The following is a 13,734-nucleotide window of genomic DNA, read 5'->3' as shown; positions in this document are numbered from 1 at the left end:
GCCAGATGCAACTTGAAGTAGTTTATTAACCACTGAGATTAAAACCCTTGGGTCATCATGGCCTTTCTTTATTATTATTGTGCCATAGTGTGTATTATTTGCTACAGTTAATGCATCTCTGTAAGCACTTTGATGGTCCGAGAAAGCCCAGCCATGCACAGTAAGGCCAGTCTTATGTGACATTCTCTCAAAGCATCGTTCTGTTGTTTTCATAGACCATAATGGAGCTAAACACTTGAAAGAAATCTTGTGTTTTAAAAGAGCTGTTTTATCCAGTGCTGAATGGAAGGCTGAGTTACAATAATCAACAAGACTGAATGGAAAAAGACAGAAAAAGATCTGAAATGGATCCAGCAGGGATAAAGGGACAGATATTTTTTCAGTTTTTGAAAGAAGCATAACATTTACATTTGGGAGCAGGAAGAGGCATTGAGACAGTGAAAAACTCTGCTTTGTGGTCAGAGAGGCCCAAGTCAGTACTGTGAGTTTGAACAACAGAACATCCAGATGTACAGACCAAATACAAAATGTGGCCACCAGTGTGTATTGGAATATCAGCATGTTGCACCAAGTCAAAACAGTCCAGTAAGGATAAGAATTAGTTGGTCAGCTTACATGAAGGATTATCAATGTGAATATTAAAGTCACCTACAAGAATAGGATTCTGTCAATGTAAAGGAAAGTTTACTTGGGGAACTGCTACTTTGTGTGCATAAGACTTTCTAAAACATTCTATGTTCACATAAGGTTGCCACCCAGAAACACCATATCACTAACAGAAACGCTATTAACTATTGTTAAAGACTAAAACAATAATATATTACGGTAATCTTGTGCATTTGAAATTATGTTGTGCTTGAATTGTTGATTTTTGCATTTGTTTGTTTTTCAGAAAATGGATCAGACATACTGACAATAAAAAGTGAAGAAGAAAACAGGTTTATTTTGGAAGAACTACGGACATTTGAGGCCACTCATCAGATTGTCTGGTTGGGCATATTATTTGATGTTGACAGTAAGTACTTGTCTTCAATCTACATGCAGCTACACATTTAAAAAAATGCATGAATGCAAGGAAGGTAGATTACTCCTCACAAACAACTGGAATAAAAGGTTTAAAGTGGGCTAAGAGAGTGGATAGATGACTACAGAACTCTCCATTTTTATTATTCTATTTGAATTCATTACGTACCTATACAGTGAAATAAAATATTTGTACATCCTTACTAGTTTTTTCATATCGGTAGTGCACCTTACTTTAAAGTTATTATTGTACTCTTATGTTAGACCAGTCCTAGACCATCTGTTGCACAAATTCGTTACCCATGAATTGATGAGGATACCAGCTTTTGTTGCATGTGCCTGTATTAGTGCTAGTTCACACTTCAATAACTTCTCAAATATCATCTCAGGATATATCGGATATTGCTAAGATGAGTGTGGCACTAACAATTTTTCAGAAGCTTAGCTTCTCATAGAAATTGAAAATTACTTATTTTTTGGTTATTAACTATTTATTTCCAATGATAATATGTAAGAAAAATACAGAAAGTAAAATAAGATTTTACACTGTAAGCACCAATAAAAATAATTAGCACCGGTAAAAAACTGCCTTAATTGTAACATATTTTCTCTAATTCATTTTCTGCTCTTTCTTTAGATGACACATTAGAGTGGTTTGATGGCTCACCTATTAAGTATTCAAACTGGTATTTTAGACCTCCCAGCATGGATCTCCTTAAGACTGACAGCTGTGTTTCATTACAGCCTTCTGATGGCAGTTGGCATTTAACACATTGTGAAGATAAGCTAGGATTTGTGTGTAAAATACACAGAGGTATGCTTTGGAAAATGTTATTGTAAATGTAGCTAAACACTATGATCAAAACACTTGGGATCTTCACTGTGATTTACTATGTTTAATTATTTGAGCTTCCAGTTACTTTGTTTAAGTCTGGAGCTAACACTGTACTAGAGGCATGTGAAAATGGTGTTTTGAAGTTGATACATGGATGGTAGTTCAGGATCAAAGAAGCATGTGTTCAAGCAGGAAAAGGTCAGCAAATAAGCAAGCATACCCAGTGATAAAATGGAAGACATAACACAGAATCTAGAAATAAAATCCACAGCTCAGAATAAGATAACTAAAAATTAATAAAATGCCAGTGGAAGAAATTGTAGGAATATTCAATGAACAAGCAATAAGTGATCAGAAAGTACTTACATTTATATTTACCGTTCCATGGTACTGAGTTTCAATGTGATTACACCAGTCACTGTTACCTAACTAAAGGAGACAGCGCTACTACAGCAAAATGGGTGCCAGCTAGAGAGAATCAGCATACAGATACAGTATGTCACCATTTGAAGTAACCCCTGGACATGCCTGTAGCCATGTGGAGAACATGATACTTGGCTTCTCAGTGTCAAATTCTCAAATATCTTTTTCTTTTATCTTAAGCTTTAATCAAGCTTAAAAATAGCACATGTCCCTGTGATGTACACAGGAAGGTGTTTTTTCCTGTAAAATATCGAAATAGCACATGAGAAACTTGTGCAGGAGACTGAAACAACTTACTTGTTTCCTTGAAATATAACCACCTCAGTCTCTAAGAGCTACAACGTGTGGCAGTTCTTTTCTTTGTCTGGAGTGTTGTGTTTTATATTTTATATTTTTGTTTAAGTTTATCCTGTCTTAGAATGTAGATTTTTTTACCTTATTTATTGTAATGTACAACACTTTGGTCAATATTTAAATGTGCTTTATAAATTAAACTAAACTGAGTTAGTCATTGAGACAGAAGCAGGTAATTGCATGTTGTTGGAGTACAGGTAATTAGTTATGAGAGACAGACTTGCAAATAGATTACACTCAGAAGGATCATTTACTTACCTCACATGCTCACTTTGGATATAAAAAACGATCCTGTTAAGAAATGTGCAACCATCCACTTTGGAGTGAAAAATATTGAACAGTAAAATTCCTTTAAATTGCTACCATGCATTATTTTTTATTACTTTCAGATGAGTACTGACAATGGTAATGGCTAATGCTTTTTTGATGTATCTCACAAGAAAAGTCTTAATCAGCCTTGTTACAGTAATTTTTGTGTTCACTTCCTACAGTATATTATGTTATAAAAACACTAATATTCAGTATTGATTAATGTTACGCATTTCAGGGTTATACTGACCATGATGGATTGCAAGAATGTGCATCTTTTGCTTTAATTAAGATGTTATCCTTTCCTAAATAGATGTTAATCAAGAGAACAGATGAGACTAAAACATCCCAGTCTACTGAAACCCTTTGGACAGAAGATAACAAGCTATTGATAAAAAACAATAATTATTTTGTAATAGCGTTGTACTCAGAAACCGGAAAAGCCTAAATTCTAGATCTGTATTACAACAAAAAAGAAAGAATACCAGGCATATTAATGCCTACTGTAAGAAATGTCAAGTGATATCATTTATTTACTTAAAAGCATGTGGTCTATTGTTATTATTAACAAGATTGTCAACGGTTAAAGTCATGCTTATTTTCTCTACCTTATTGTTTCCTTTATTCCAGATATAAGCAGTGATGTAGAAGTTGAACCACTACACAGTAAGTACACATACTTAGACAAATAAACAACCGCCTAAACTACTCCACCTATGATGAAATGCCAGTTCATGAGATTTTAAAATATTCAGGTTATGGAGGACGCTTTTCTTTCTGTATGAAGCCTCAAAACAATAACAGCCCAGCTATCCTGACTGTGTGGGGCATTAACTGTTAAAGTGGTTATTTTGTTGAAGTTCAATATAAGAACACATCTCACTGTGATCAATTTGTATACAAGTTTGAAAATGCAATTGAAGTATGGATGTTTAATGCTTATTAAAGGTAAATTTAGTAAGTCCTGCTGGAAATCAAAATGTATGATTTAATAATTCCATCTTAAAATTTAGGTTTTCTATTATTCAGAGTTCAGCATATTTTACCAAAAGTGAGCTTTGACTAATTGCTATACTTTGTGTTTAATATGGCTTATATGTAGACACATAATAGTGGAAGTGTCTATAATGTTACTACACAAAATTTATTTTGTGGCATTATGGCATGCCACTGGTTTAATAACTGTAAATAAAAATGTGAACATCTGTTATAGCTTCACTTACATTATTATAGGCTTGCAATCATTTTAATTATCTTGTTGGCCATTTTCCTTTTCTTTGCCATCTGTTTCTATTTCCAAAAAAAAAAAACTTGGTTCACTAAAGATTATGCATTGTTGTGTGACTTCCTTATCATTTGCAGCCTGGAAAAATGTTTGGGCAGCTCAGTCTCAGTTGAATTAGGAATTGACCGTTATATGGTAGATGATTAGTACAGGAAAGCAAAAGTTAGAGCAAAGATTAGAGCAAAAGAAAAAAAAAAACTTACACATCTGAAGTCCACTTTGCCTGTGCCCACCATGAATATTGATACATACTGTGACAGTATGGGTCGCTGTTGACCCCTGAACCCCGCAGACAATACGTCCAAACACCAGGTAAAAGTCCCAATAATTAAGTTATTATTATTATATTGTGCACAAAACACCTCCACTATTCTCAATAATAATACAAATAATCACAATAAATCAATACAATAAACAATCCTCCTCTCCACCCAGCAGCTCTGTCGCACTTCCTCCCAACTCCGGCTCAGTCTGCTGGGGTTTCCCACAGTCCTTTTATATTTCTTGACCCAGAAGTGCTTCTGTCCCTCAGTCCATGTGATTTTATAGCACTTCCGGGTCAGATGAAAACGTCTTCTTTTCCAGCCCGGAAGTACTTCATTCCTTCTGTCCCCATGATTAGGGAGTACTTCCGGGCTATAATGAAAACACTCGTGCCTCCCTGCAGCATCCCCTGGCGGCCCCTACGGTATCCAGCAGGGCTGTGAAGCCAAACTCCAATGTCCATGATGCCCTGCTTGAATTCGGGGCACCTCCGTGTTACAGGGAGGACTCCATCTAGCAGTGTGGGGGTATTGGCTGTTTACCCCGGCCATATATCACAATACATAAAATAAAACTACATTAATTTATCAGTTTTCTAACTCATTTATACTGTTAAGGAGTACAGAATGCCATTGCATACCTCGGCATCCGTGGCACAGGTTGGATGCCATCCCAGACAAGGTGGCAGTCCATTACAGGATATGCTTATGCACACATTCACACTTTACAACTATCTGCCAGTTTAGTGTCTCAAGTTTACCCACCATGTAGGGGGGAGAACAAAGTACCTAGAATAGCTCAAAACAGGTGCAGTGTGGTATTGTGCGACACCTTAAAAGTTCACCTTGTCACTTCATCATTTCAAAACAATGTATGATTGCCCAGGAGAGGTTATGGGTGGAGAGATGCTTGCAAATTATGAATACTCAGCTGCTCTAACCATGTATTGTGTAAACCATCTACACTGAGCAGAGGGGGAATGGTGCACAGGCGTTTCAGCTTGGGTTCAGGAGTTCACAGATTTCAGAAACACAGCACACATAGCGGTACTACATAATGGTATTATGATTTAAAGGTGATTCATTTCAAGTTCATTTAAAAGTTCTATAAATCATGATGCCATATTAGCACAAAACTATATAATTAAGGCAACCTCATCATAAAACAGATTTGAAAAAATGTCTACCAACAGGAAACTAGAAGTTACAAATTACTTTTACTCATTTAAACACAACATCTTCAGTTGTTCTCTTCTTTCTACCATCTTCTAAACAAAACAAAAAAGAAAAGGACTCAGCATGCATTATACAAAAAATATTTTCTTGTATTTCATCTTAGCTTGGCTTTAGCATATATTTTGCCATTTTTTTATTTTGCATGCAAACAACATGCTGATGTACAAAGTGTATGCAGGAGGACAATGACACTGGGTTTTTTTTTTTTAAGTAAGGCACTGCTTACATATATATATATGTAGTGTAATCAGTTTATTTCTGATTTATTATCTCATTCATGCAGTATAACTTCACTCCTATTTACCTGAAAGCAATGCTTGAAGTGGAACCAAATTACTGGCAGCACTCTGTTTAGTCAGCGTCTTGTTCCTCTTGCCAATTCATTATTGCTTTTACACAACGGGATGGGTGTCTTCCCATTGGAGGTTGGAGCACATGTATATTAGTATAGGATATCAAAGCGGGGCTCCTTTTGAACCAACAAGTGCTATGATAGACTTACATTTTCTTGAAGGTTGGGGGGTCCACTTCAAGCAGTGCCCACAAGACCAAATAACCACCACCACCACTTTCCTTATCTGGCATTTGAATGTCGTTTCATAACTTATGTAAAATATAACAGCACAAAGATAGGCTGCTTTTGCCCCACAACTCTGCCAAGGATAAGCAACTTATGGAAACGGATGGTGAATGAAAAATATTGTAATGTCGCTGACAAATTACATTAGCCTTTTGGTTTGTCACCCACAGTATGAGCTGAAATCCATCATGCAAATTAATGGCTTCTGGGGATCCTTTAAAAAGGGGCAAACCTGCCAAAGGCGCAAAAGAATTCTAACTTGTGTAACCAAAGTGAGCATTCATTTGAAGGATAGTGAGCTACTGAAAAGAGCAGAGCAATATAAAAAGTGAGAAACCATGGGCACTCAGAGTCTGTGAACACCACAATGATGCAATTTGATGCACTCTTCCCATTCAAACTTTGCACGTGATGCAGTGATCAGAATGTCTTCTCTCTACTATAACCCACTCCTACTAAACTAGCTTAGCACAGGAATTATGCACTGCCAATACGAGTGGCTGAGATTAAAAAAAGAAAGTCACAGCTTCAGTTTTGTGCTTTAAGGAAATTTTTGCAAAGGTTTGGAGCCAATTGATAGTTTTTATTTACATGGATGATATCATTGACCATCAGCTCAGCCCTAGGGCAGGGTGAACATGCAAATCCCACACACCCACACAAGCAGTGTCTGGGCCAGGATTCAATCTACTAGAGCACTGTGCTGCCCAAGTAAAATGTATTTGTACATACGGCCTAAAGTACCAAATGGTGTGTTTTTTTTCTTTTTTCTACTGAGGACCTCCTAACAATTTTTTTTTATCATTTTTGTTGCAGGTTCCAGCAAAGGAGTTATTCTTATTGCCATTTTTGTGGCTATTTTGTTTTTTGCTTTGGTCCTAATGTTTGTCTGGTTTGTATATAGAAGGAACTCAGGACAGTATAGAGGATTTCCAACATTTCGAAATGCATACTACAGGCAAACAAATACAGAGGCAACAGACAGTGAAGGAAATGTGCTTATTACAGAAATTGATGCTAGTAGCACAAATTAGCAGTCTGTGACTGCCAGGATTCACACCAGAGAACTGCTTCTCATTGGACAGAGAAGAGGGACACACAGTGCTGCTGATGTACAGTACATCAGCAATGAGTATATGACATAATCTGTGCTTGTGCTATTCAGAAACTACTTTGGCAGTTGACATCATGGTTTGTATTTATTACACTTGTCGGAGCCAAACAAATCAGTTAAAGCCTTTTATATGATTATCCATGGAAATTTTCGGTACACACAAACATGCATAAAAATGTGATGTGTCTATATATATATATATATATATATATATATATATATATATATAAAATTATATATATAAATAAATAAATACTGTATATACCAAACACTATTGTTTAAATATCTATGATTCTATATTATTTCTGTGAATTTAAGGTGTTTTTGCCTTTTGTACATAAGAAAACAGATTAATAACAAAACATTTTTAATGGTCCATTTTTAAAAGAAATGCTAATTTTTTCAGTAAGAAAATGCCATACTGCAATTACAGTTATTGCCCGTCCGTCCTAGTCAAGAATCTGGTAGCAATAACATTAATATGAACTCAACCATTTCAAGGACCACCATATGAAGTATGTGTATATACAGAAAACAAGTCAGCAAAACATCAAGGAATGAGGGTGATTGTTGTTTTTATTTCTTTGTTTACAGTGGTTTTAACATTGAGGTCTGTATATTTATTGAATCTACTGTTTTAATAAAGTTATTTTATAATGATGGACTTGGTTTTTAGCACAAGAAACAAGTCTTGTATTGTTTGCGACCAGTTCAATCCTTTAATATTCCTTAGAGACTCTTAATGGGCAGTTTTAAACATGGCTGTTTTATATACTGTGTACTTTTGGATATCAGTTTCTTTTACTGAATATTTTAGTTAATCTTTAAGCTAATAAACTGCTGACAATACAGCATTTAATGTGATTAATACTTTACTATTTTTACTTCACTGCTCCATCCCATATCATCTTTTTCTTAATCATAACTACACTGTAGCCTATTTTCTAATAATAATAATAATAATAATAATACATTTTATTTATTCGTAGACGCCTTTCTAAACATTCAAGGACACCGATTGATGAAACACATATTCTAAACATTTTTCTGTAGCTTACAGTATATTTATAGCCCAATTATAACTAAACTATCAGTCATCTTAATACTGTATGTACTGTTTCTACTAAAGTGCTCCACCCCAAGTCATTGTATGTCTTCTTTCTTGATTATAGCTACACTACAGCCTATTTGAAGTAGCCAGTACAGTTCTGGAGCACAAACCTTGGCTGGTATTTAGATATCAGAAGAAGCACATAAGGTAACTACAACTAATCTTTGCTTAGGCAGTTACAGTTATGTTACAGTAGTTAAGCATGACTGTTAAAAGTTAGGAAGTGAGATGTTGCACATTTAATTATTTGACACTTTCAAGACCCTTATACACTCGCACACTAATAACAAATGGCCCACTGATAATTACACTCCGATTGCTTTCACATTAGTCTTTTTCTTCACAGTAACATCCCACAATTCCAATCAACTCCCTTTTTCTTCAATGTAGTAACAAAACGCATTGTGAAAATCATACAAGTGCTTACAAATCATCTTCAACAGGATTTCACAAATTCATTCCCACACAGTGAGAGCACAGCATTTTCTCAAGCCATGCACTCCTTGCTGTGTGTTTAGCGTGTGTCAATGCAATCTGCAGTTTTCACCACATTTACCTGCTTAGTCAAAACCGTGGTCATTTTGATGAACTGGACTGACTGTACTCCCATTTCGCACACTAACATACTTTTTTATTTGCCTCTCTGATTATAGGCAGTGTGAGTTGGAGAATGGGCTTGAACTTAGTCTTGTGGTTTATTAAGCTTTGGGTGAAGATGTCTGACATGTTGTGCAGTACAGGAATGTTTAGGGAGAAAGTGGACATGTTCTGGGGTACTGGAATGGAGACAGCACTGTGCATTTCAACTGACAAAAATTCAACAGTCAAATCACTCACTGTGTATTTGAGTTATATAACACTTTTGCAAGGAGTTCCTATTTTTATTTGATCAGTTTTACCACTTTTTAATGATACAGTTAAATAACACTGTAGTAGTTGAGAGTGTATATCCAGGTGTTTTTCTCACATTATTCCTCCATGTTGTTACAGCAAAAACACAGGACACTTTCTTGCCCAAACAATGTAAAGGACTTGATTTGTATATATGACTCTTATAGATTTTTGAGAAAAATGTCTTTTGTAGAAACAAAAAAACTTTAGCAAGTTTACATTCCTTAGTTACTGAGATTTTTTTATATGAATGTTATTCTCTGTAATTGTATGTATACAGGGAGCATATACAGTATCATTGTGCATGTTTTTATTAATTTCAGTATCCACTTTAATAAAACTTGTAAGTTGCTTTTGAGCTACATCTGTTTTATTTGAAGTAATAATAACACTTGACATGGCGACGCTTTATGCTATCTGACAGTATGTACTACAAGAAGATGGGGTGTTTGTGTTAAAACCTTTCAGTATATTAATAAAGTCTCAATGGGACCTCGTTGTTGGTGTTATCCTTTTAAGAATCCTTTATACAGTCAGTCAATATGGGTTTTATACAGTGGATTTGTAGACTAATGTCAGTTCTAAATTATTAGGATTGTCAGCTGTCTGTTATACCAGTTCTCAGGGACACATTAGATGTTGATTTTTTTTGTCATATGTATATATAGCCTTTTGATTCCTGCTTAATTGTATGGTTCACATACAGTAAGCACAAACATTGGTGTGCACGCCAAATGAATCCTGAATTTATGATGACATGGTTCCAGTACTGAACAGTAAATAGTTGTGGTGCTTTGCTGTGAGGTCACTTATCTCCTTAGAAGGACACTAAAGTCAGTGATGATGGCATCTTGTTGACTCTTGAGTGGTCACTTTTATCTCCTACTGCAGTATTTTATGAATGCCCCCACCAATCCCTAAGAGGATGGTATTCTTTGGTGACAATACTCTTCTCCACAGAGTACACACGTTATACTCTCTTTCTGAAATGAAAGGCTCTATCTAATATATAGATAGGAAACCTAATGAGAGCACAAGCACACATGTAGGGCACATTGCCAGTGACACGTGGCACTATATAAAAATGTAAGAAGTAACAGTAATGATAACACTAAAATGTTTAAAAAGAATAGATTATAAAAGTAAATGCAAGAATATGAAAGTGTTATGATTTCTTCTTAAATGGTGACCATAATCACTACCAGTAAAAGATACTTAAACCAGCCACTGCCATACTTTACACTGAGTCACTCTTCATCATTCCTGCATTTCATATTGAAAAGGACACCATTTTATCCAGACTGCGGTCTTCTGTCACCATTCATCACATATTTGAGGTACATTTGGCCTCTTTCTCAGGGGCAACAAAACATTTTCCAGCTCTAGTTTGTGCATGTCCTTCTGGGCTGCCCCATCAATCTCCTTTATACAGCTGTTCAATGGCTGACTCCTCCTCTGTAATGCAATAAAGTATTATTGCTTTATCTTCTGTAACAAAATGGCAATATTTATACGACATTCATTTACTTAGCGGGTGCAACCGTTTATGCCCTTGTACAGTTGAAGCACCAGGCTTGTAGAGCAACTCATTCAGGGTCATGGGTGGGAACTAAACAGACGGCCTTGGGGTTTACAGACCAAAGATGTGGCCAGCAGTCTGCACTGTTTGCCAAACGAGATATTACATATCGCATCTTTCAATAGTGTATGCTGTACCAAGGCAGTTCACAAGTACAAAGAAATTTTATTAGAGGGAAGAAATGGGGTGCTGCTGACGCTGAGGTATGCGTTTTGAGAAGGTGACTAAAACATAGCACGTAATGTGGCCCATATTACTCTAGCACAATCATGAAAAGAAAAGTAAAATGGCAGCCCTATGATGAGGCCACAAGGACTTGCTTTAATTGACATATGAGTGCCTGCCAAACTAAATTGCTCCTAGTGTATGACCCAGATAATACACGGGGCAAAAAAAAAAGATCGAAAAGGTAGGCATGATTCAAGCTTCAAGATAGAATATTCCCATTGTATGAAATTATGTTTAGTGTTACTTATTATGAGGCATGAATAACTCAAAAAACTGCAAAATAAATTCAGATCAGTATACAAATACACACGTTTCATCGTAATGTTTCAAGACTCTGTGCTTCTTTTTATAACTGATGTCTTCTCTGTTTACCTATTACGGTCTCCTCAGAAAGACTAGATGCAGTTAAGCCTTTATATCCAGCTTGTGTTTCTGCCACCTGTGCCAGTTAGTAAGAACCCTGCCAGCCCTGCTCCTTTCTGCCACCACCATTCTTCAGCCTCAGTGGGAGCCCACTCTGAGCACTTGGTTGCTCCTCCTTGAGCATTAGCAGGAGCGACCTTGCCCTGTGAGTACCATCTGCTCGCTCCTCTCTGGGCCACTTGCCTCCACATCATCACACCAGCTCAGCCACGATCCTGCTTTTCTTTCTTTCCTTTAACCCCTAAAGTCTTCTGGTTCTTTCTTTCATGGGTATCTACTGTCCTACTCAGCCTTCTTTTATATTGAAGTGGGCACAGGTGCCTAATCATGCACCCTAAAGCACTAATGAGGAAATCTGCTGAACCATGCATGTATATGAATGCAGGCTCTGCCAATTCCCCCATCAATATTGCAGTCACTTGTCCACACTACTGCGTGCAACTAGGCCCCTGCACTGTTTTAAAACAAAACAAATATCCACCCACATTAAACTTTTCAACTCATTTACAAAAGTATCTTTGTCATGTCCATTCTAAAATGCTCGGAAACACATACAGTATGACATAGACCTTCCCCTTCATGGGAATGCACACATTGGCAGAAATTTCCTTGTAGTGAAAAATTCAGGACTCCGTGAAGATCAGATTCCGTTGTGCTTCCAAAACAATCGGCTTGGACACAAGACTCTGATAACACATCACAGCTGAGAAAAAGTAAGAAATTGATAAAAAGACAGAAAGAAATGAAAAAAAATAAGGAAATTGATGAAGAGGATGTAGTGATGTCGCTACAATTAACATGCTGAGCACAGCTGAAAGTAGCAGACTTCAGAACTGACAACGGTAGTCTTATTAAATAAAATGAAAACTAATGTTAAAGAAACACTTAAAAAAAGTGTTTTGCTCTATGTTCATTTGTGACAAGATTGATAAAGGCAGTCCACAGTAATCAGAGTGCATCTTGTACCAAATGGTATTTTTAAAATTAGCTTTCATATTGAAAATAAATCAATAAATACATGTGCGCACTTGTGTCTAGATCTTCGCTTTATTGCACTGTGCTTTTGTTTCCCACTCTGTCTCGTATTCTTGTGGGTTCCACTGCATTCAACACCTATCCAATTTGTTTATTACATTTGCTGCGGAAAGCTCCCCTCCTTACCAAATGGATCAAGTTTAAGTAATAAACACGGATATGAGGCCGTCAACTGAGCTTTTTACAATCTGACTTTCTAGAGACTCTGAATTTTTCACTACAGCCAAAATGCTGCTGGCAGTGAGATTTAATAATAATACTAATACATTTTATTTATATAGCACCTTTCCCATGCTCAAGGTTATCAAAAATCTGTAGCAATCAGTAAATTATTTGCCCTTTTCATGGGTGTTCAGCATTCAAACTGTATAAAACACAATTTAGATGCATACAGGCAAGCAACACAATGTGCATCATGGAAAGCAACTTCTTTATGTTCGCTATGTTGGAATATTTTCTTCTTCTGTGAAGGCTGGGCCAATTAGGGAATGAGTCATTATAGTAAGCACAGTCCAATCAGGGAAGGGACACATAATAAGCGTGAACCAATCAGAGCATGCTATGGCTTTTTCCCACATCCCACATTACCACTTCAAGAGTCTTCCGCCGAATCAACAAGCTAATTAAAAAGGCATACTCGGGGCACACTCTTGGACCCTTGGAGCAAAGGACAGAATTAAAACTGAGTGCCATTATGACCGATGCTGCCCATCCTCTCTCTGACACACTAACATTGAGAACTTCCAGACAACAAACCATTCAGCAGAAGTGTGTCAAAAAGGCTATGAGGGCTCCTTTATACCATATGATGGATGACCGACAGCTTAACCCAGCCAAGACGCCCCTCAAGTGGAAGGATGGGGGAAGGCAGCTTTTTCAGGACAATGCCTCCCCCAAAATGCTAGATGGCAGCTCCCCTGGAGTGTAGCTGTGCCCCGGATTCCCGAAGGGTATCCTGGGACTTGGAGTCCGGTTTATCAGGCCTGTTGGGTGACGTGAGTGCCACCAGGGGGAGCTATTAAAGGACCTGGGGAGTCATGCTTCC

At 36.8% G+C, this 13,734-nt stretch overlaps 1 protein-coding gene across 2 annotated transcripts in view; it reads left to right on the top strand.

The window, feature by feature from the left end:
* pla2r1 (phospholipase A2 receptor 1) overlaps nt 1–9,916 on the top strand; it is a 129,482-nt gene extending 119,566 nt beyond the window's left edge. The window contains exons 27-31 of one of the 2 annotated variants that reach the window (XR_005634155.1): nt 893–1,015; nt 1,661–1,837; nt 3,575–3,610; nt 7,125–8,680; nt 9,187–9,916. Coding sequence is in view for 1 of the 2 variants with exons in the window: in XM_039757472.1 (XP_039613406.1) it covers nt 893–1,015; nt 1,661–1,837; nt 3,575–3,610; nt 7,125–7,342 (554 nt within the window). In the remaining variant the exon portion in view is untranslated. Of the gene's footprint in view, nt 1–892; nt 1,016–1,660; nt 1,838–3,574; nt 3,611–7,124 lie in introns of both variants that reach the window. The other variant, XM_039757472.1, reaches the window with a different exon arrangement.
* The last annotated feature ends 3,818 nt before the right edge of the window (nt 9,917–13,734 follow it).

The sequence above is a fragment of the Polypterus senegalus genome, chromosome 6 (genome assembly GCF_016835505.1).
Source record: "Polypterus senegalus isolate Bchr_013 chromosome 6, ASM1683550v1, whole genome shotgun sequence".
Lineage (NCBI taxonomy): Eukaryota > Metazoa > Chordata > Cladistia > Polypteriformes > Polypteridae > Polypterus > Polypterus senegalus.
The sequence above is the reverse complement of the archived record's forward strand: the minus strand, read 5'-3'. Positions and strand labels throughout refer to the sequence as shown.